We start from the raw sequence: 24846 nt of genomic DNA on the forward strand, positions 1-24846 counted from the left end.
CCCATGTTGCAGTTTATAACTGATGCAGAAGGACATTCACTTGTTAGGAATCATACACTTGTAGAGAAGGAACCAGACCTGCATGCAGCCAGGAATGCCCAGCATTAGAGATTACAAGTCAACTGTAATCCCCAAACCCCACAGAAACATGTTAGAAGAGCATTTTCCTGTTCACAATACTTCCATAGCACCTCTCAAACTCTCATACTACACAGCCATACAGACAAGGAAACCTATTTCTGGGGAAAAAAACAATCTGAATCTCATGAAAAGCAACAAACAGGATCACTTTCTAGAACAGAAGAATGGGGTAAAAGGTCTCCATTTCCTTTTCTAAAAGTGCCAGAGAGAATTTTAATTAAAACACTGCATAACCAGGAGGACAAAGAACCTTCAGGTGCTGTATTATTATTACTGATAAATAATGAGCTAGCAAATGAAGAGTAAGGAAGTAAATGCAGATGTTAGACTGTTAGTTACACTTCACACCATATTAAAACACTGGCCATTAAAACACTGATGCCACTAAGTTGGCCACAATACCCATCTCATTTAAGAGATGCCACTACTTAACTCATACCTTTGTTTTAGTAGTTTTCTTGGTGGTCCACTCTGGAAGAACTTTTCTATTTTCCACAGTCTCTTCAGTGTGTTCTAATGAGGCAGAGGTCATAGAACTTGCTTCTTGTTCACTTTGCTTTGCAAGGTTAATTATTCCTGAATTAAGTGAAACATTATTTAAATTCTATGATAGTGTGTCAATTATAATTCAGTAAAAACTGGGGGCAAATTGTGATACTTTCATTATGTCCAATAATATTTTACTGCTCAAAGGAACAACTTACTAATTTACTGGAATAGTTCTAACTAAAGTGGCAGAATTTCATCCAAATCCCTTTCCAGTTAACAAGAGAACAGGACAGTATGAATTTAAATGCTTCATTAGTTATAAAATATATACCCTTCCAACAAAGAAACAACATTCAGTAACCAGTTTTAGGCATTGTAGGATCTGCTCTGCTATTTTATGTTCTTAGAGAACAATCTTTTAACATAAATATAATTGGAAGTACCTTTCTAGCAGAAAGCCAGCTTTTTTATTTGCTATATTTGCACTATGCAAAATCAGAACATCAAAGAAGATATATGGTGCATATGAAATAAATTGATAAGTGTAATTTGGATGAGAAAGTGAGGCAGAGAAGAATTGAGTGAAGATAGTCTAGCAAAGAATGAGCTGACCCCATCATCTGATGTATACTACTTTTTTTGTAACATCTCTTCATGACAATTTAATTAAGATACAAACCTTACAAGGTTGGTGAAGTGAATATTAGCATTAAGATCAGAACAATCTTACTACTACTGACTTCTTATGAAGCAATTCAATGCTTGCAGTTTCTGTTCAATTTGTTATAATGACAGTGTTTAATCATGGGCTCTACTCTATAACACACTGCTGAATTGAGGTCACACATGTGGCCATTCAAGCATGTAGCACATAATCTATAACTAAGATTTCTCTCCTGAATCCTTCTTAGCTGTACCATTAATTAACAGTACACTTATTTTAAAAATAATAAGTATTAAAATATCTTTTTTTTGGCTTTGATTTGAAACAAGCAGGGGAGTCTGCAGTAAAGCATACAATGTGTGTTTGCAGTCTATTATACCACTACCATTCTGCACTGGGAATATTGCTAAATCAACTGAGTTTTAAGATGTTTAATTAGAAACCTCCTGTTATGCATCCTATGGACATATAAGAGAGGCTTCTTTCTTCCTAGGCTCAATATATGTCAGCTCATTAGCAGAACATATATTTGCTGTCCTTAAACTAAGCTCAAACTTGATATTTAACCTTACATGCTAATTATACAGAACCTCTCTTATAGAGCGATGCAGATTTATGAAAGTTAAATACTCACAACTTTTACAGGAGCAATAACTGGACTGACAAAGTGCTAATCACCATAACCCAAATAAATGAGTGACATTGCATTTAGTCAAGATATAACAATACCCTTCTCCATTAAACTAATCACTTTGACTGTGCTTTCTGCTATATCTATTGTGCTGACTACAAAAATTCCCCTATTGTTAATGCTACACGGCTTTTAATGCTATTAACATATATATTAATAACTCCAAAGCCTTCAAAAAACTTACATAAATAGTCAATGTTTCTTTAGAAAAATGCAGACTTCAATTGAACTATTTACTAATGCAAAGTTATTTTCTGGAGCTTTGATGGATTGCCAGTCCTATTATACCTTTGTCAGCTCTTGTTTTATAGCTTAAACACACACGTAGCTCATAAAAAGTCAGGTGTTTTATGTTCATATATAGAAATGTGTTTGTATGATGTAGTAAAGTAATAGTGCCTTGTTTGAGGTCAAGGCCATATATTCAGTGGGACAGGATTTATGCATTGAGGCCAAATGAGTCTTTAGTTCAAATCCAGTATCAAAAGCAAGTCTTTATGAATTCATCTTCTCTATGTCACAACATGGTTGTGCTTTGTACTTTGTACAGTCTGATCCTGAATATTGCTGAACATCCATATTCTTTTTCTAGTCAACTTACAAGGCTGGCATATGTTTTTTTTTTTTTTTATTTCAAGTACTGTTTCTTGAGAAAAGGTTTTAAGTACTAAACTCATTTTTCTCTCACAGATAAGCATTTTGTATAACAAAATTTCCATATGGCTCAGGTCACAAACTTGTTAACCTTATGCATTCATAAAAAGAGTATCTTCTGCTCAGCATTTAACATTTGTGTTATCAATTGCCATTATTACAGGATTTCTGCTAATCAAAACAGAGGCCAAGGCAGAAATAATGCGATTTTCAGTGTAATTGACATTTTACCTGAGGAAGCTGGTTTGGGAAGGCGACTTTGAAAAGGTCGTATACCTTTGGCAGTCATGGCTGGATCAGATGTTGAGTGACTAATTACACCTTCCACAGACTCCTGGCTCTTAGCTGTTGAAGGCACTTCTCTCTCAAGAGTTCTGGCTTTTACTGAAGGAGCTGAAAGAGGAACTTGCTCAGATGCTGCAAAGACTCCCCTTTCCAAGGTTGATTGCTGCTTAGAAATGTGTCGCCCCGTCGATCGGTTCCCCGAGTCCGGGAGGGGGAAGGTTCCAATCCCGCTGTCCAGTGTCCTCATCTGGCAGCAAGACTCTAAGGCACAGGAAAGTGGTGTGATGGGATGGAGCTAAAGGTATTTAAAGTCTGGGAAAGAATCTAGTGGGGGGGAAAGGGCCTCTTAAAGAGAAGGTTTCAAGGCAAGGGAAACATTTTGCACATCGTGAGTGTGCACTGGAACTCTTTTGACACTTTGTCTAACTGAATACAAGGAAATACCCTGTTGAGGTGCAGTGAAATTAAGCAAGTGCCAAAACACTGACACTGGCCTGCTTTGGAGTAACAGTGTGATAATGGATAAGTGGGGCAAGTCCTGGAAAACAATTACAGATGGAATTTTAAAACAATTTAAATTGAAGGTCCACAGAACGTCTGGAGAGTATAAGTGTGAGGGATGGAGTAGCGTAATATATTTCTTCCAACATAAACCCACACTCCACAAGGGTTTGACCTCTCCACACCTTTCTTTTGCTAATTGTTTCTCATACAAGAAGGCACCAACCAAAATGTATCACGTATTCTTACACAAAATTAAGATTTACAGAATTTCTTAGAGCTATCCATATTTTCAGAGCATCCTGCAAATCTTGGACAGCAACAGCCATGCCTATGTTTGCCTTGTCACACTCTGCACATCCCAGTTTGGGTAAGTGTCCACAATGCCAGGCAGGAATACCTTCAGAACTTTTTTTTTTGGAAGCATGTATGGTCCCACACAGCTAATTCATCCTATTGAAAAGATGCTGTATGAACCACGGAACAGGGAAAGGTGCAAGGGTAGCTGTGTGCACACTGCCATTTGAGCAACCAGGATGCACAAGCAACCTCCCTGCCTGCTCATTCTCTGCCAGTTTTCAGAGACTTCCCTTTTGTTCCCGTAAGGGGCAAACAATGTTGAAGAGACTGTGATGGCAAGGTCCTTCTGAGAGCTATAAACACCAAGGAGGGAACTTCAGCACTAATGGTTGGAAAATGAGCATAATTTAGGTTAAATGTCTGGAAACATCCCATGACAGCAAGACCTTAAGTCTGCGGCAGACAACCCCAAAGGAAGCAGAGGAATTTCCTTTGCTTTGAACAATTTAAGGCTACACTAGACTCAAGATATACTGCAGTGAACAATTGTGCTCTAGCAGGAAATGCAGAATATGGCCCAATATATCTTCTCTGTCTCTATTTTACGTGTTTCTGAGTATTGATTTTTTTTTTTATGATATGTCCATTTGTTATTTAAGTCTGTTGTAGTTAGCAGTGCTCTGTCAAGTAATTTTCATTATTTTTTCCTCTGCAGTGCTTCTAATACTCTCAAAAATTTGGAAATATTTCTCCCATACGGGTTTTGCCTATTTGTTTTTGAGCTAAGAACATTACCATGGTCATACTTTTTAAATATCTTCATCTCAATGGGCCTTTCTTGATAACAAGTAAAGAAACTACTTACAGAAAAATTAATGATGTATTTTCATTACATGGTTCTTACAAAAGGAGAAGCAGCCTATATTTATGAGGTCCTCTTTGCCTTATCCTCATCACTCGGGATCGAAGAAGGACTGAAATTCCTACTGATCACCTGAACCTCACAGGGCCTGGCTGAGCTGCAGCAGCAAATGCTCTGTGCTTTGTTTTTCAAAAGGGCAAGAAGGGCAATAAGCCTCTCTGATTTTCCTCACAAAATTACTGCATGCCAATAATTTCTCTCCATAGGTAAAAGGAGGTAAGGTGTGGAAGCCATGCCCAGCTGGCATCTACATTTTCTGTCACATTTTTTAGCTAATGTGGCATAATGTGGCTGAAGGTTTTCTGGGAAACATGAAGGAAAAAAAAAGATAATTATATTTGGTTCTGCTGCATCAAAAGGACACATCTCATTTACCAAACCCTGTTATCTATCTCAGTTATACCTCCTATAACTTCTTTTTTTTTGGTTGTTGTTTTTGAATAGCAAAATACCTGGATAGAAGTGAGAGTGTAGAAAAGCAATTTAAAATGCCAGGCATTGCCCTTGCCATTTTCTGAAGATAATCAAGCTGAAACAGCATGCTAGCTTGTGGACAGGCAATTCTTCAACTAAAGACTGCTGGTGATAGAGTTAGCAAATAAAGGGAAATGTAGAATAAAAAAAGATTTCTGTTATCTGCCTCTTAACCAAAAGACATCTGTGCAACACTGCTTGTGCTGGAGAGGCAGAGCTGCTCAGCAGAGACACGGAGCAAACTGAAAACACCACAGACAAGAACACACACAAGTCTGAGGAGCCTCCCCTCTCCTGTCTGTATGGTCAATGTGAGACCTGATTTGGAACCCATTTCCTCAGGGATTCTGAAGGACCTTGTAGTGCTGTTTCCTTCCTGACCATTCACTGAGAAACAAAAAAGTCATTCCCTCCTAATTATTACAGAAAAATTAAAATAGGATCAAAATGTATATCAAAAAGCAAAGCGACGGCCTTGGCTAAGAGAGAACTGGAAGATGGAAACTTTTATCTTCTGAGGGCATGTTTCTTAAAATGGACATATGGATTTCTCTTGCCCACTATTACCTTGTGCATATCTAGGACCATGAAAACAATGGCAGAGAACCAAAAGAAATGAATACTGAGGGCCAGACTTCCAAGAATGTACCGTCTCCTGCTGCTTCCAAAATAATTGGGAGAGAGATGGAGGAGCACAGCAGTGGTATCACAGTTAATTAAAAGAAAAATAGTTTTAATCAATTATAGTCTTCCTTCATAGAGACTTTATCCATGATAAAGGAAGTATACCAGGTGGAAAACAGATTTTTAAAACAGCTCACACAGCTCAATTTTTAGTTCTGAAAAAACACAAAAGGGTCTGGTTTTCAAAGTGCTCAATGCTTGGCATCTCCTGTTGTGACACTTAAAGACAGATTTTTGGAAAATTCTGTGACTCAGCTATGCTGAACAGCCCTCAAAAACCTAGTCCTAAATCCAGAGGAAACCACAAAAGTCGTTGTGGATTTTAATTTTTCATTACTGAAAGTAACTAGTTCACCCCTAAAGCTACTTAATACAAATAAAAAAGTATCTTTCAGAACAATTTGTATTACTGAAAGAACAAATACACATTATCTCGCGTTGTCTTTAAATTTTTATGAAGCAACTGCAAAATAAAAAAATACTTTATATATCCAAGTGACAGCTTTCAAACAGCTTCATGGCCCATCTGATTTCATCAACTGCACTGACACTTCAAATTACTGTTATCAGTGAGAGCTGCATAAGACTACATAATGAAAATATGTAAAAGTTAAATCTCTGGTGCTGTGACAGTACCACTCAGTAGATGAAAAATGACTCTGTGAAACATTAAAGTCTGGAAAGAGTTATATATGAGCTTAATTACTTTTGCTTGAGAATTCTTCCTGGCATACCAGCCAAATTCCTTGCCTGTCTCTGATTTCCTCTCCCCCACTTTCTTTGCCAGGGAAGAATGAAGCTTGCAGAATGGTATTGGCTTTATAGTAGACAGAGATAGACTGATAATCACCCATTTTTCTGAATTATCAAAATCAAAAGCCTGAAATACTGAAATAACCCCTTCCCTCTCTCTCTTCATAGGGATTTGAGTCTGGATCTAAAACAAAGTCCTTGGAAGTCCTACTGTAGAAGAACAATTCCAAACTGAAAACAGAAACATGGAAGAATTTATAGATATTTTCTGGAGGTCATGAAACTCCTGACTGCATGAAGCCTCTTGATGACAGGTTGTTGTAGGAGTGCAGTGGAAAATTTGAGGAAGACCTTTAATTTTGAGAAGGCTCTTAACCAGTGGCAAAAGGAGCTAACACTGGCATAGACAGTTTTCTGAAAGCTTTCTGAACTACTTCTCAATAATTCTCAAGTTTAATATTTTCATGTGCAAGACGATCCTGCGGCTCATGTCCTACATCAGCTGGACACCAATGTAATGGTAATTTGTACAGCTGGACAATGCTTTGCAATATTGCATCATTGTTGGTGCTTCACCAACATTTTCTGGTATCAGTAGATCACTCTCCAGCACAGTCAGCACCGAATTAGAGATGGAATAAAAAGGATCTGTTAAAACTCTGCACCATTCTGAGGGTATGGACAAGAGGGGAAGCAGGAAAGGAACAGACACTCAGGCTGGCAGGTATCAGGAATTCTAAAAATCAAATCATCACTGAGGAAAACAACTCTAGCAGCTCATTCTTTAGGTTTGTTTTTTTGTTGTTGTTGGTTTTTGTTTGTTTGTTTGTTTGTTTTTTTTACATTTTCCTCTGAAATGCAAAAATTAAAGAGCTAGAAGTAAACATACCCCACTGATAAGAACTGACAGCTTAGAATTCATTGAAGTATTTTAGGGCATTCTCCTGAGCCATAGATAATTTAAAAATGCATCTTAAATACCAGAAACAAATCATTAAATCTAATTATTCTTCAACATTTTTTAAAATTTCTTCTGAAACACTTGCCACAAAGATATCATAAACACATCACCTCTATCTCAGAAAGAATCCTTGGTACAATTCATTGGAAGCTGGAAGAGAATACCCAGGGAAGCCGAGTGCTGACCCTGCCTTTGTGTTCCTTCAGAAGCTCTGCTCTAGGTCACCGTGAGGGTGAGAGGAGCTCTCACTCTGAGCTGGCACCATTCTGCTTTATGCTGTTACACAGCATTCTTCTCTGCTCCTCTTTTCACACAACGCATACGAAAGGAAAATCAGTTTGGGGCAAAATATAAAAGCAAGCACAGAACAGCTACTGTGAAAGGAATTGCTTCCAGCACAACACAAGAAATGTGGGTCCATCCCCAGTTAAGTTCTACACTGATGGTTGCAAAATAGTGTATTACACAAAATAAGCAGTGGAGCAAAATGCATCCCACTTTCAGATTAGGGACATGTTAGTCTTTCTAATGTTGAAACTATGATTGAATCCTAGCACATAATGAAGAGGTTTCATGCATTTCATAAAAGAGAAATCATAAGATGGTGACATCTCTTAAACACAGCTTCTGATTACACTTTTCTTCAATAATGTGAAAACATGCTTTTGCTAGGGGGGATATAATGCCACATGTTATTGCAAATAAACCTTTAACTGAATAAATGGGGAGTGTTTCATAATGTTTCCTCAGGTAAAGATTCACATTCCAATAAAGTCTTTTTATGTTGTATCCTAAATGAGTTTCACAGATACTTAGTCTAGTCACAAATCACATACAAGTCCTTCTTTACATAGGGACTGTTATACTGCTGAGAAGTCTATAAAATAAATCATGGCTATTTTGACCACCTATTTAAACAATATGTGAGTTTTTCTATGATTCTTGAATAATCCATAAAAAACTTTACAGAAACACAAGATGCAAAGTTTTACCCACAGAGCTAAAAGAAGGCATCTCTGGGTGGTGGCACAGAGGGAAGGACTTACAGGCTGGAGAGGAAATAATTACAGGTCCTGCTGTGTTGTAACTGCAGTTTTGCCTCTCTACCCCCCTGTGCCACGGGTGACAGAAGGCAGCTGCCTCTCAGTGCTGCTTGAGGGCGTTGAGACTTCCAGAAGCTGCTCAATAACCTCAACCATTCCCCACCATGATGTTCCTGATGAAACACTGAGGGATACCAGATGCATTCGTGCAAACAGACCCTATTTCTACTTCAAATGACACGAAAACAGTTTCTATTTGGAGGTGGCAAAGTTACAGAAGTCTTTACATCACTTAACTTTGATGGCAAATCTATCTTACTGTTAAAAATAAACAAAGAGGACATATGTATTTCATGTCAGAAAGATCACAGGTAGTTATGCTTACCTAGGAATAATACTCATAGCACAGGGCCGTATCTTCTTTAAAAGAAGCATCCCACCTCATGAAAAATGTGGAATCCTCCCTGTGCTCACCACTACAGCTGGTTTGAGATATTCCTCACATAAATTTTCAAGTTTTGGCCTACAAAGCTGTACATGATTGACAGAAATTTCAGCTGAAATCTTTAAGTAACCACCAGAATTCTCCACAGAAAGCAGGCATTTTCAGGAAAAAAATATCAGTCAAAAATAGCTCTGTATCAAGAACAGTTTCACTGGGAAATTTCCAGCAAGCTGTTTTCAGAAGTACAGACTCAAGCCTTGACAGGTTTTGAGAGGTAAATAACACTGAATAGCCTTCTTCAAGGAGTATTCAGGACTTTAAAAATGGAAGGATGTCGTTTCCATCAGTAGCAGAATGCAAAAATTCTAACAAATTACCTTTATTTGCATCAGAAAGTTCAAGAGTTTCCACTAAGCTGTCATGGGAACCAGATAACATGTAATGGCTTTCTTCTGGAACACAAAAGGAGTGTAGTTTTTCCTAGCATTTTGAAACATGCCAAATTAAAAATTAATAGATTTTTCTTTTTTTTTTTTCCTTTTCAGAAGACTATTTCAAATGTTAATAGGTCCCTGTAAAATTCTTTCAAAAGTTAATAAACATCTTTAAGCTACACATGGCATTGGCAGGAAGAAGTTAAACTACAGATGGCAAAACAGATCTCTTTATTTGCACATCCTTCTCTTCATCTGCAATGCTAAAGCAACCACAAAAAAAAAAAAAAAGAAAGAAAAAAGAAAGAAAAAGAAAATGTATTTCTGCCAAATCAATGTCAATTTTAAGCAGATTATTCCTTCTGGGTTTACACTATAATTTGATCCAGTTGGTCAAAAAAGAGTGCATTATTGCTTTCTATCTAGATCTGAGGTAAAACCAGTGTGCAAAATTATAAAAAAAACAAAGGCTATCCACGGTAAAACTAGAAAAGACACAAATTTTCACTGACATGGGTACTGCACTGATAGCATGGGATTATTTCCAACATGTATATATATTATGGAAGGATAAATGGGAAGAGGACTGTGCCATATATTTTCAAATTATGGAACTTCATTCATGGCTACTTGAATCTGGGATTACAATTTAAGCCTATTTATAATAACAATAAACTAAATAAATACAGACTTTACAAACTTATCCATCGTTCTTTCTATTTTCTTCCTAGTCACGCTTTATTTTGCAAAACCCACAAACTTCAATATGTCATTTATCCAATAAATTGTCAGTTGTTTTCACAGTTTTCCATGACCACAGTCCCATCTGAAGTGTATTTTCTGAGTGGAAACAGATAATAGCTGCCTCATTTTAATTCCAGTCCCATCTTAAAATACATTTCTACTAGTAAGTCAAGATTAGTTTTAATTATTAGAGAATACTAATGATCTTGTATTCCAATTTAGCAGTTATCTGTAGACTTTTTTTTTCAACAAATGCTTCCTATCCTCCTCCAGGCATTTAGGTCTGGTCCCTGCATGCTTGCAATGGTGGCAAACTATGTGGAACAGGGCTGTTAAACGAGGACAAAATGAGCAGGAGAAAGAACTTTGATATTTTTTTGAATTTTCTACTGCACATCTCTAAGTGTCTATTAAATACAAAGGTGTTGGTGCTGTTTTCCAGCTGGGGAAGTCCCACAACCAATGGCACCTGGAATTATCTCTCTTATATTATGCTGTTATATTTTCTTTCTAAAAATCTACTCACTGTTCTCAGGAGACAGAATATTAGGAATAGATACTATTTTAGTCCTACTAGAAAAAATATATTGAGACTTATAATTCATTTGAAGAGCAGCTTGAAGCTCTGTGTAAAAGGTAATTAAATGAAGACTGTGCGCAGCCTGGCTGTCAATGAGGCCAGCCTAGAAATTCTTTGGGGAGTTATTCCTCTCTTCTGCTTGTATATCCCCCTTTGGCTTTACATTGCCAATCAGCCTTACAACTTCACAACTATCTTTGAGAAATTTAGAGATGAGTAACAGCAGAGAAGAAGTCCTCACATTTCAAGCAAGGTGTGAATCCAAGGTAAGCAACAGGTCTGCTGCAATGCAGGAATGTGTCTTTCCCAGGTTTTTTCACTGAGCAAAGCCTTCTGTTTCCCTTAGAACCCTGAAATGTGAAGGTTGGGAGCCAGCAATTGCACAGGAACATCTTCGTGGGGATGGCTCATTCGAGACACGGATGGATGCTCCCCTTCTAACAGGAAAGACACATCCCAGCTCTCAGAAATCCTGCCTGTAAACAGCAGAGCCCAGGACAGGATGGTTTGCTATTTACCCAGGTGCTAAGGGCTGCCTCTGCCGTGCCCTTGCCATGTGACCACAGCCTTGTCTCGCTTGCTTTATGCCCCAGTTCTTCACATTAAAACACAGAGCTAATCCCACTTCTCCATCACTGGAGGGCTGCCATGAGGATAAAGAACGTAGATGTTTGGCAGCCAGACAAAACCAACCTGCAATCCTTGCCATGACTAATGCTTGTGTAGAGATACCTCCACTCAGTTTTCTGGATGTTGTTCAGGTATTAACTGCAAACTGCAAAAATTTTAATGCAAGAAGCATTAAGATTGAGGGTTTGCTAGTATTATTAGAGGCAGCTGGTTTATTTTAAGAATAACTGCATTAAACCACAGTTAGGGAAGTGAAGAGGTCATGCTTAGCATCTCAGAGACATGGGCTGCACAAGGTGCCCAGGGGAGCATGGCTGTTCCATGTAGGGCTTCTGTTCACTGATGACTACGCTGGAGGCATTTGAGGATAACAGGGTGGAAGCACTGATTTACTTGCTGTTAAGCAACTCTCTTATAAACGGGAGTTTGGTTTCACTCACACTGAGATACTTACTTTGATTTTCTATTCCCAACAGACAGGACTAGGGATAGTGATTTAAGCAAAAATGCTGTCTCTGGTAAACATGGACCAGTTTCTAAGTGCATAGGAAGCTCTGTGTTTTGCAAATGCACTAGAGAACATACTATATTTATTCTGTAACATTACTGCTTTTTGTTTGTTAGTACAAAAAATACTGAAATTAAAGCCACATGAATATTACATGAAGCTTTAAATAATTTATTTTTAGTTTTGCTCTGCAGATGGCTTTACTTAAGGGTACTGGTAACAATCACTTAAAATATACATGCACACCTGAAAAAACCCGATAGTATTTCTTAATTAATGAAAACTTATTAACGAAGTGCACAAAGCTTTAAGCAACTTTTAGGTGCACTATAATTTTTCCATTCTGTTACCCGAGTTCAGCTACTCCAAACCAGCTGAATTAATGTGGAACTAACTGCAGGCAAGCAGGAGCTGGTAAGAAACCATCATGATTCGAAGCCAGAAGAATGAACTGAGATTTTTTATAAGGAACTCTGTTTTCTGCAAAAAATGCATGTCATGCTTTGTGGTGCTACACAAACTCCATTAGGATGGCAGCTTTGAAAAAACATAACTGCACCCCTGCTTGTAAAGAAAGGAATTAAAGAAAGTATTCACTGTAGATTTATTGGTTGAATTCCTTTTCTTTTCCTAACAGTGAACTGTCCAAACACTGAGAAATTGAGTTAATCTTGAATTTAAAACTGTGCATTAATTGTATAGGTATTATTTCTCTCTTAGAGTGATTTTTTTTTGAAGAGGCTTCTTTTCTATGATCTCCAATGATGACTAATTGCATAATCATAAGTCAACAATTGAGGTGTCAGACTGAAGACATGAATCAAAGCTCAAACTCAATTAAAAACAGCAATAAAATTAGGAATAGGCATCCTATCCCCAGAGTGAGAATGTGGAAAGGCATATGCTAATACAGCTCGAACTTAACTGATAATTCAGGTAAAAATGTATTTTTCATAAAAGTTATACTATATTTCATTCTAGAAAAGGAGCATAAAGTCCCTGTGAGCACGGATGAAACATGTTTGAAATAACACATCCTCACTAGAAATGCTTTTCAGTTTGCTCAGCTGTACTTCAGGTATATGAATTAATGGGAGCTGCATGACTGAAGCTTCATACACACATCCACAGACGGTCCTTGCCAGGAGCAAGAAAACATGTAAAGTAAAAGCATTTCAAACAGAAGGACTCACACTGCTATAGAGAATACTGGTGTGTGCTATCCTGTAAGAGGTAGGATAATCAGGCACAGTCCTGATTTGACTGATAAAAATGAATATAGATTGGGCTGGACTGTAAAGTACTGTAAATCAACACTGCAGCATTAATTTCAGAGTGTCAGAACCTGGCCATCTTGTTTAATTGACATTTTAAGTCTGAATGAGACCAGCAGATTCTCAGTAACTTGAATAATAATTGGACTGGATCCTATATATTATACATAAAGAGACACACTTCCCATTCTAGTGATAAAATTTGGTATTTCTGGGAGAGTAGATGTAATGACAAAGATGGAAATTACCAGCAAATCACTGTGGCTAATAAGGAAGTGTTGATCCAAAATATTAATTCTCTCCACAGAGGGATGACAAGCTAGACAGTAGGCTGCAGCAGAGCTGTAGAAGAACTGGCAATTAGACAAACGCTGTGTGTACTATCTTTAAAGTACAAAGAAATTATTTGTCTTTGCCAGACTGTGAAGAAGGTAAGCTATCATAAATTAGAAGACATTAATGGATGTTAGTTTCTTATTCACATTGGCAAGGTTCTCCATCATCTTCACGAAAATACAAGTATCAACTAGAAAAATGCACAGAAAGTTTCACTGTTATCATAGGCTCCTCCAGACCATTACTTCAAAATCAATCCCTGCAGCAGTGCCCAAATACCAGACTGGTCAAGAACACAGCACAGCTGACACTATTCATCCAGTTTCCAGTGCTCCAAACACATATAATGCCATTCCTCTCTCAGCTGTCTGTTCTGCAGTGTAGCTTGTTCATCTTCTCACCCATACAAAAACCACACACAAAAAAAGCAGTCATTTATTTTAATACAGTTTCACTGAGAATATGCAGAACAACTGAGTAGAAGGAAAGGTTATTTATTCAGCTTTATGCACCAGTGTGAGTTTTTCTGATGAGCAAGACCTGGAATGGTAATTAAGGCTGTTGCACACTGCCCTGGAAGGCCACTCAACAGCAGGACCACATCACATCTTCAGCAACACAAATACTGCAGCATAGCAATGTGGGACTGCTAAATGTGTAAAGTCTGCCAAAGAAATGGCACACTGGTCAGGGACAGATGCAGAACATTATCCTTGAAGATTTAAAAAACATGACTGATGAGGTCCCTGAGTAGGACTTCCAACCTGAGGGGATGTTTCAACACACAGGGCAGTCAGTTGTTCTTGCAATGCCTACTAGTTATTAAACCAGACTTCCCATCAGTGATGACTCACTTTAGCTGCACTGATTCAGAAAAGCAAATAAACAACAGCCACAGGTCATGTCAATGGTGTTGAAGGATTAGAAAATGAAGGTTTCAAAGTCCAAAAGTGGAAGAATAGTGCTTGATAATTGCATGGAAATGTAAATGCTTTGGGGATATTACATGGAGGCAGCAAATGGCATAAATTTAGAGGGACTGACTGACTGACTGACTGACTGACTGACTGACTGACTGAGGTATTTTGGTAAGTCAAAGTATAAATGGAACTGCTCTTTATCCAGATGATCTCAGTTCTGTTTGTCCACTTTCAAACCTGCCTCCTCTCTGTACAGTAAAACCATGGTAGATCAGATTGTGATGGTCTCTTACATCCTTCAGGATACTTGTGGCACTAGATTTTGAGGCTTTTTTTAGTTTTGATATTGTTTTAAGGAACAAGTTTGGATCTCAGCATTGCTAGAGGCAAGCAATTTATTTCACTATTTATCAATTCATCATTGTTCTAGCAATTGGGAACCTAGCCCTTTGGATTAACAGCCAAGATGCAAGCTGGTTAAATATGGCAAGTGAGCAGATTTTTAAGTTGCCTGCTATGCTGAACTCAATTTCAAGGCTCTAGCATACTTGCTAAACAATACAGCCAGCACCTACAGTTCTAACACCAACCTCCCAGCCTCCACATGCACACAGGTCTTGGGAAAACAGCTTTGTTATGATGCACAAATAAATCCATGCATACTTGTACTATTGCTCATTTAGGGGGTTCATGAAAAATCTAATACTTATCATAACTTGTATCAAAATGGAACATTTTGCAGATGTGAAATAGGAACAGACCCAGGCTGGAAATGGACTCAGTGATAACTGGTTTTGCTTCATGACTTTTATAGACAGCAACCTTACATGTAGAGACTTCAAGGCGCTCCACAGCTTTGCTGAGTGGTGATGGGGAAGATAAAGCAAACAATTTTCCTTTATCTGAAAATGTGTAAATGAATGATTCAACTGCTATATCAGTGATGATTGCTAAATGGTTCTTAACTTCTATCAATGGCCTGATGAAAGGAATTAATGCTGACAGTGATGAATTGTTCTCTCAGGCATTGAGACTTTATGACAAGAGAGGATTTATTTCGAGGTGAGAAGACACTATATCAGTTGAATACTTTCTTCATTACAAGCATTGGAGGCACCCAATGATTTGCTGGGCATTTAAGCAAATTGTGGTTTATCCCTTTGCCTCTCCACAATGATGTGGATCACCTCTCTTTACTGAATGCACAGGCTATAACACAGAGAAGTTTGCTCAGCATCTCTCCTCTCTCACTTAACCTGTTACATTTATCTCGGTAACCCATGACAGACCTCACATCATCTGTCTCCAGGTTCAGAGGGCTCCTTAATGTAAATGTGTTTGCTCAAATATATCAGACTTAATGGACATGCTTTAGGATGATGCATGTCAAATTTAATGTATTTACCACATCTATTTCAATTCCCCAAGAATGAGAAACATGAATTTAATAGCTGTTTACTTGGTACCCCAGCAAAACCACCCAGTTTTAGTAGTTTACATAATGGTGGACAAAACCAACTGTTTGGTTTGACAGAGGGAGGTGTCCAGTATTTTTTTTTTCTCTCATTGGAAACTTGGTGCAAGATTATTAAATAAGCAGAGGGACTGCTATTGTTTTCAGGAAGCTTTGGAACAAGACATTGGATAATTTATATAACTAAGCACTAAGAGCATGTACATTAAATGGCACATTCAGAAATGAAATGTGAAACATAATTTCTCAGTTCCAGTGTTCATCAGATCTAGATTTCAGAAAGAAACTAAGAGAAAAAAAAAGGCAGACAGCACTGGAGAAGCATCTGTTGGTTAGAAATGGTTGTTGGTATGGATACAGAAAGGTTCTGAATGGTAGTCTGGATTTGTGGGGAGTCCACACAAGCAGTGACCACCAGTTTCAAACAATGCAGGTGAAAAAACATGAGAAGAAAGGTGAGAAAAGAAAATGGATCTATTTGTTGGAAAAAGAGACATAAGAACCAGGAAGAAAAGAGGAGCCAGAAACAAATTTATCTGGAACACTAGAAAGAATGCAGGCCCTTCTCATAGAAAAGTCTGCTCATGAAGTGTGTTTTCTTATTATCATATATATATATAATTTCATAGTATGGCTGCTGGGTGCTGAATAAACAATATCAGAATACAAAAGCCAAGGTTATCATCTTTAGTATTTGATTCGTCAGTACAAATTACTGTAATGCTGACATTTCAAGTCAAACCCACTTCTACCTGCAAAGTTATATGTTCTACCTTTCCTACCAGTATATCTGTAAAATTGCTATCAACAAGCTGGCAACTTATCTATAAAACTTGCTGTGAAGTACTTTCCTGCTTTCTACTGAAAATTGAGTTTGATCACTTTGCTGTATATAAAGCTTAAAGGAGGGGATTTTAAAACAAAATGCAACATATAAAATACTCACTATACTCCCTCTCTGGAACATGAAGCATCTAAGGGATTCCAAATGCTCCCAAAGAAGACAAATCTCAAAAATGTTTCTTTTAAAAATAAATAAAGTTTCTTCCTTTTGTTGGACCAGACTGCTTTTAAATTATGCTGCAAAACTGTTCTGAAAGGTTGTTCTTGGAAAGCAGAAAAAACGATGATAAAGCCTGCCAGAAAGCAGATGATTATCGAGAACTTTAATGGATTTGAGTGCTGGGCTATAGCAGAGCTACAAAAGAATCCCTTGACCTCAGTGTGCATTTTTGTTCTGGCACAAAGCACCAAAGTCTACAGTGCACTTTTAATGTTGCTTTGATAGTGTGGAAGCCCAACCCTCTACCTAGCTGGAGACTTTTCAAAACACTTTTTAAGTCTCTGAAGGCATTTGCTCTGTATTCTCTACAAGGTTCCATTTAACACTGGATGAATCCATTTGGAGCAACTGACCTGGACCTCTAGTGAAAATTTGACAAATATTAGCTCCAAGTCCTTCTTCAAAGTTTCAAACATTCTGGGTACATTTATCTTCATAATCTTTGCCCAGCTCTGAATTTCACTTGGAATTCTCCAAATAAATAACAGGGGTCAATGCACAGCTAGGTAATTTGTTTCCAGGAACTGTGAATCTTTCTACTGTGGATTCTAACCCCAGCCTGCCTCAGGGATTTAACTCCCCACACAACTTCAGTGGGAAGTACCTTGTGCTTCCAGTGCAGCAGGCAGTACCAACAATACCCAGGTGGATTTTGGATTGCTATGACCAATTCTCCTGCTATCAAGTATTTGCTCTCTAGAGAAGCCATAAGAAACTTCAGGTCTATTCAGATTGTTAAAATCTATTTTATTCTTACCAGTGATGTTATTTTGATGAAAAAAAAATCTACTTGCAGTGAAGCTCCTGATATCAAAACTCAACAGACTTTTATCATACAATGAATCTGGCCTTTTAGCTCAATCAGTGACATGTTAAATATAACATTTGAAACCATAAGCTTTCCAGTTCAATAAAACAATTCCTTCAGATGAACTGCCCATGATTCCATGTACTCCCCGAATTTCAGTGCTTTAGACCAGAAGTGTTAGATTCACTTATGTTGCTAAGGATGGAATGCCTGCTGGAAATCCACTATGGAAAATAAACATATTCACACATAGAAATATCTGTGACAAAAATATAAACCCTATTTATTTTTATTGAAACCTGAGTGTAAATTAAAGAACAGGGCTTGAAACTTTCTCAGACACTTCTGAGGCTGTTTTGTGTGAATCTTGAGTATATCATTAGCAAAAGCTTATTTCATGCTGACTTGTACTTCTAGGAAAATTTCACCCATTTGGGGTAATAGAAAAGGACACTGGACCCAGAAAAATTATCATTCAACTTTCAAACAGGGGTCTGATAAATCACCAGTGCTGCCGTCTGAGAGAATGGCACATTCAATCTTTCATTTCAGCCTCAGCAGAGGTTCATACCAACACTGAAGAATGATATGATTAATTACAATTAAACTTCCTGTTCATTACAGATACAGTCCCAAAAAGTAAACAGCCTGGAAATTAGTGTATACCCAAAAATACTGGTGCTGCATACCCTAGTATTCTCATGTGAAGTTGTCTGCAAGAATAAATTCTTCAATAATTAGCATTTGTTTGCTTCTGCCATGGATTTTTGACTTTTCCCTTGAAGCTGTTTAACAATGGAAATTCTGCACACATTATAATTAATACAATCACACTTTTCCAGAAGAAGCTGCTAATTTGAAACAGCACTTGAAATATGAAATATTGAACTTTTTAACAAATGCTTTGTTCCTCTCAAGATGTCCAATTACCTTCTGTATGTAAAGGTGTCATCTGTAACTGTCTTGTAAATTTTTGGGCCATTGTGAAAATGGGAAAATTAAAGACAAACAGTGACATTTCTACTCCCTTGGGGGGGACAGAATTCTTTTTCTTTGTAAATGAAGGTGCCTTTCTTCTGTTTACATTGGAACAATACTGTCAGGAGCTTGACACATCATCTGTGCATTCAATAAAGGAATTTTATTTGTAAGAGTACTTGAAGGCCCTGCTGTACCTGTCTGAGCTGGGGATTCTGTCATGACACGAAGGGGAAGTCAACCTTTGCATCGTGTCTTTCCTCTTACTAGAGCACTTCCCACTTCATCCCTCTTTCAAAGCACAACTTTATTGCAAAGGGCTTGAGGGAAGAGACCTGAGGATGACAGGACTTCAAAGGGATACTCATGGATCCTTAGGTCTGCTGTCTGTGGGGATGGGAGCACTGGCAGCATCTCTGCTGCCAGGGCCACCTTTGGCTTCCTCACAGCAAAGGCATCCAGGGTGCAATATATTTTAAAAAACTCTCAAAATGATTTAATTATATTTTGAAGAACAATATAGCACAATATAATGACTGCTTCATATGAAAATAATCACACACTCCTGAGATATATGAGGAAGGAAATTGTATATAACTGGGAATTGTTGCTTTCTTTCAACTGAGCAAATCCAAAGAGCCAGCAAATACCTAAACTGATTTAGATCGGCAACTGACAATTAAAAACCTAGCAACTGGTATTTTACACATTTTTTTTGATTCATACCCAGGAGTATCTCACTAGATAGATTGTGATGAACCAGAATTGTCTCCCAGGGCACCTACCTAGAAGACTGCTGTTAGTATCTTGTTTATTGGTTAAAGTATCTTGTTTATTGGTTAACTGGGCAGTACTGCTGTCAGTTTAGTTGTTTTAGTGACAACTACAGAAACACGTACTTTTCCTGCTGCGTAAAAACCATTTTCCCTGCTTAATCATAGCCTTTCTACTATACATTCAGCTCTAGATCTGTTTTGATAAAACCCAGTAGAACAAATGCATTAAAATACAGGTAAAAACCCATAGTGAACTTTGTTTTCTGGGGAAACAAGGAGGAATGGCCTTAATGGCCAGTAATTGATGGAGAGTGGATTTAGGAATTAGTAAGAAATTCTTTACTATAAGGGTGGTGAGGCCATGGAACAAGTTAGTGAGAAAAGCTGCAGCTGCATAGAGTTTCAGCAGAGAAAAAAACATCAGTATCTTTCCATGAAAACTTTTGTATCAGAAAAATTACAGAACCTCTATCAAGGAATTTTAAAAGCATCTGAAAATCTGCTCCATAACCACTGTGTCCTGTCAGAGACTCAGATTTGGTGCCTGTGGGAGGACCAAAATAGTAATACTCTCAAAAGCCACCAGAAGTATATATTGTAGGACCCAATAACAAATAAAATATCAACATATAGCAACTCAGACTCAGCCACAACCACCAATTACACTGATGAACAATAAGGATGGTCTGGAGTCTTTTTATGAAAAAAACCCCAAAACTCTGCAAATTGTTTTGTTTGTTTGTTTGTTTGTTTTCTTTTTTTCTTTTCTTTTTCAGTATCTAGCTTAGAAAATGGAAACTTTTCATATAATTCAAAGTAAAAGTTTTGAGGATTTTTGGGATGGAGACAAAGCAATTATTTCAGTATGAGGAAAAATAATTTTGAACAATCTTAGGTGAAGTATTCTCTGCTGCACTGTTTCTGGTAACAGAAAATAAGTCCTTTATGCACAGCATGAGAGGCATGAATTCCTGTTTGCAGGACTAGTGCCTACCCAGTGACAGAATGCCCTCAGAGTCTTACACTGTACAAAATTCTTGTTATTCAGTTGCTGTCATGAAGCCAGGTTATGGCTGAGTTCTCAGAGAGGGAAGAGTTTAGGGATCTTTCCTTCAGGTAACACAGCCAGAGTTTATTTGTCTGAATTTGGGATTTACAAGCCAATGAAGCAAGTCAACGTTTCCCTACTGCCCCAGAGGAAATGTGTTTTGACATGATACCTCTGTTTGGACTTGCCGGGTTGGCAGTACCCATGAAATGAAAGAGATTCTGGCTAGAAAAAATGGAATCAGATTGTAACTTTTTGATGAATTTTTTTTGCTGCAGTGTCTATCTGCAAAGGGGCTAAAGGTGAATTTTTTCTTGTTCCGTCGGTTCCTTATATTGGTGATACACTGCTCTAATACAAACCTCGGACTTCTATTTTGTCTTCCATTGCCTATTAGATATTTTTACATGTGCTGAGATTAAAAATTAGTATATGTCTCTCACGAGGCAGGGTGGATGTTGTACCCTTCTACAGCAAAGACAACTTTATTTTCAATAACAGCATTAAGGTCCTCTGAAGAGAACCTATTTGCTGTTCCTTGTGGTTTAGCTTACCACAGCAATTATTCTATTTAAATTTTATTCTGAATTTTACTAATTCAAGGCCAGATGACAGAGTTACTGTAGATCAGTGTTATTTCCCCTGAAAGTGTCATGCACAACAGCTCTTATGTTAAGCTACTGTATGTAACCCACTGTTCTTGGAGGCTGAAATGATCTTTCATAACCACATCCCAAGGCCCTCCAATCAAACATTGCATTGACCCACAATTGTAATAGTATTTCCCCATCCCATGCACTTGATGAAATCTGGCTATGCAGGAGCTAAATGTAGGCTAAAGCTGGCATAAGGGGGCAAACAAACAAAGTAATGAGAATTAAACATCTTTTTCACAAGAACTGACCGCAATAAAATCCAGTGTAAAAGATAATTTTGTACCTATCACATGACTCTGACATGTAGCCCTGGTCATGGTGTCCTCCTCTTCTTCTTGCAGGTTTTCTGTGACTACTTTAGCCTGTACAGAGTGCAACAACAAAAGTGAAGAACATCTGTGACTCTGTTTATTTTGCTTTATGACAACTACAGAATGTTTTGCAGAAATAAATCAGAGTAAAGTTACATGGCAGCTAAGAGTGGAATATATAACCTGTCTTATTCTATGAATGATATCTGATGATAACAACTTTAATTTCATTCAAAATCACAATATGCAGCAATGAAAAATATCCTTGGAAGATGCACTTCTTCCAACTAAACACCTAATATAGGGTGCGGTATCTCCTTACTTCAGTTTGAAAACACTGAACTTTGGAGTCTTTATTTCCACCTCTGTTTAAAAGAATTTATTAGCTAGACAGAGAGAAAATAATCATTTAAGAATGCAGTGCACTCTAAGAGCCTGTATGTGATATTCAAGTTTGTGTTATTCAAATCCCTCAGATACTATGGTTTTTTTCAAAGATGTATCTTTGCCCTGTTATTCTGCTATTTCCCTATTTCCCAGGTGTACAGATAATCTGAGTCCTTCCCTAGCACACATGATATCCCCCTCCATCACGTGCCATCAGTGGCCACAATTCAGTTTCAAGGACATATTTTTCTGCCATGCTACATAAATCAAACAGGAATAAAGATATTTCCAGGGTGATGAGAGGAGGAAAGGCACCACCACAGAAAAATTGCTTTCAATATCTCAGGGATCTTAAATTATTTGCTAATCACTCTCTGCTGTTTTAAACTACTTACAGCACACTCACAATAGCAAGAGCACATTTTGTAATCTAAACCACTGGAATTTATCATCATTTGCATGACATATCTTCGATCACAGTGTAAATCCTGCTTGCTGGGTTACACAAGTAGCCCTGTTGACCTCTTGTGAGCAACCTAAGTGCAACACCAAATACTTGCTCTCTAGATTTTTAAAAGTGCATTTATCATCTCTTAATCCTAGGGATCTGATTGCATCTTTCCTTTCTTACAAAATGCCTCTTCTGAGGCTCTGGAAAATGAGGAGGCGAGTGCTCATTTGGTATCCAGTTCCAGGTGGAACAGTTTCTCACATTTGCAGACTGCATGGCCAAGAGCTGCTGTGACATTTCACAATATTGCAATAGATCCCTGGGTGTTCCCCAAACACACAGACTGCGCACACAGAGTGCCACACAAAACTCCCGGCGTCTTGGGTTTGGTGCCACATTTCCACCTCACAAAGTGAAGCCCGTGGCTGTTCTAAATCACACAGGGCTGTAATAAAATCACAAAGATGAAATGAAGCAGCACAGCACAAAAATGATTGTATCTCACCTTAAGCTCCAGCCAAGGACATGAAAAGGTACTGGAGAATGTGGAATATCCTTGGTGTAGGCTAAAGTGTTATGTATTTCTGCTGGCTAGCCTTTAGAGCAAAGTGCTTTTTTGATGAACACTAACGGGAAATGTATCCCTCTGAAGGTGAATGCACAAGGCCACCATTGGTGGAACACTGCTTTTTCCATAAATTCAGTGGCAGTCCAGCAATAACATTCTTTGCATGAACAGAAATCAGAGGTAATCGGTGCATATGTTATGGTGTAATAGTGCCTCAAGCCTTTACCTGGCACATCATAAGAAAAGTGATTTAATCATCAAAAATTAAATAGCTTTTAAGGAAAAAATCCTGCTAGAAAATTAATGTTAGAAACTGTTCTGGCCAGGATTTAAAGCAGCAGTATATATCTGATAAGCAGTTTGGAAACACAGCAGCTTCGGCACTGAACCATATGACTGTGTGCATTTTGCATTGTTCAGAAAAGAAAAGAAATCGTCCTGGTTTTGAGCTTTTCAAAAGATTTATTCTGTTTTCTCTAAAAGCATTAATTTTGTCTTTTTATGAGGAAAAAAGAAAGCACAACAGGCCATTCTACTGCATGTGACTGTTTTCAGTCACAGCTATCTCCCAGCCCTTTGCCGTCTGCTTCAAAGTAAGCAGACACCAAAGAACAACTGGAAATGATAGTAGTATGATTCATGAACTTTGAATTTAAAGACTTTGCATTGTTTTCCTTCTTGAAGTTTGGAGGACAAGATGAAATACCATGTATTGAGGGATCTTAAAGTATATCTCTTTCATAAGTTAGCATTAATAACTGTAAGCACATTTTAAATCTCGTTATTCTAGATGTCATCAGTCTTTTGGCACTAGATATTTCTTTTAGGAATTAAGTGCCACAGTACACACAATATGAAACTCAAAAAAATATGAAATATATAAATGTAACTTAATCTTCAAAAGCCACACAAAAATACTTTGTTTCCCAGCAAACAAAAGAGTGTATGGTGTAGCTGAAGTAATGCCTTTTCACCATGATTAACATGTCCTTAAAAACTAAATAGCATAATTAGCATTTCCCCATTATTTATGTATATTAAAGGACAATCTTTGTAGTTCCATCATAAAACTGTGTTTCTTTAAGATATACTTGAAAACTATTATTGCAGCATTTAGAAAGACTTCACAAAATGACGGACAAAAAGCACAGGAAATTATTGAAGCATTAGAAAATAATAAGTTAGAAATCGTAGAAGCAATGTGTAGAATTTTTTGTACTCTGTACAGTGAAGATATACCCTAAGCTGTCAGGACCATATTAAATGGGGCATAGTTAAACTGAGTGGCTCTGATAAGGGGCTCTGCTCTGCTATCTAAGTTCTAGATCAGTTGGATTGAATTTCCTGCATATTGCACATTTCCAGACTTTCATTCTCTCTCTTTCCTTTCAGTGACACTACAAGGACAGCCTTAGATATGCTTATAATTTGTGGTTTTATAATGCAGGAGACATCTACATTTTCAAAGAGGAGATGATACCAGAGGAGTCAGGAGGAAAGTTTTCAAACACATTCATTTTGCATATGTTCTCTGTAAGTTTTAAAAAAATGACCTTGTAGATGCTCTCAGCAAAGATGTCTGTATTAAAGTAAAAAAAAAAAAAAAAAATTGCCTGAATTTGAAACTATGTATGGAATGTCTTGACCTCAGGAATCCTCAACATCAGCCCTAAGCTAAGAGTATTTTCAGTTTCCATTATAAAGCTTTTTGCAGTGTTCCCAGAGAATTTGTATTTCAGATTCCTTCAGATGAAATTGTCTTATGTTCTGCACTTCAGTAACTCAGTTCTATCAGAACAACAAAAGTAACAGCCTCAGCTTCAGAATAAGTATTGTATTTGCCACAAGTTTCCAGGCTGTTTGTTAAAATTATGGTTATGGTTAATAATAATC

At 37.6% G+C, this 24846-nt stretch overlaps 1 protein-coding gene across 1 annotated transcript in view; it reads right to left on the reverse strand.

Moving 5' to 3' along the window:
• The window catches only part of NCKAP5 (NCK associated protein 5), a 331504-nt gene that overhangs the window by 28282 nt on the left and 278376 nt on the right, over positions 1-24846 (reverse strand). The window contains exons 14-16 of the mRNA XM_062498376.1: positions 21520-21598; positions 2871-3185; positions 581-717 (exon numbers count right to left, since the gene is read on the reverse strand). Coding sequence (XP_062354360.1) covers positions 581-717; positions 2871-3185; positions 21520-21598 — 531 coding nt within the window. The remainder of the gene's footprint in view (positions 1-580; positions 718-2870; positions 3186-21519; positions 21599-24846) is intronic.

Source organism: Cinclus cinclus, chromosome 9 (genome assembly GCF_963662255.1).
Source record: "Cinclus cinclus chromosome 9, bCinCin1.1, whole genome shotgun sequence".
In the NCBI taxonomy this organism is placed as follows: domain Eukaryota; kingdom Metazoa; phylum Chordata; class Aves; order Passeriformes; family Cinclidae; genus Cinclus; species Cinclus cinclus.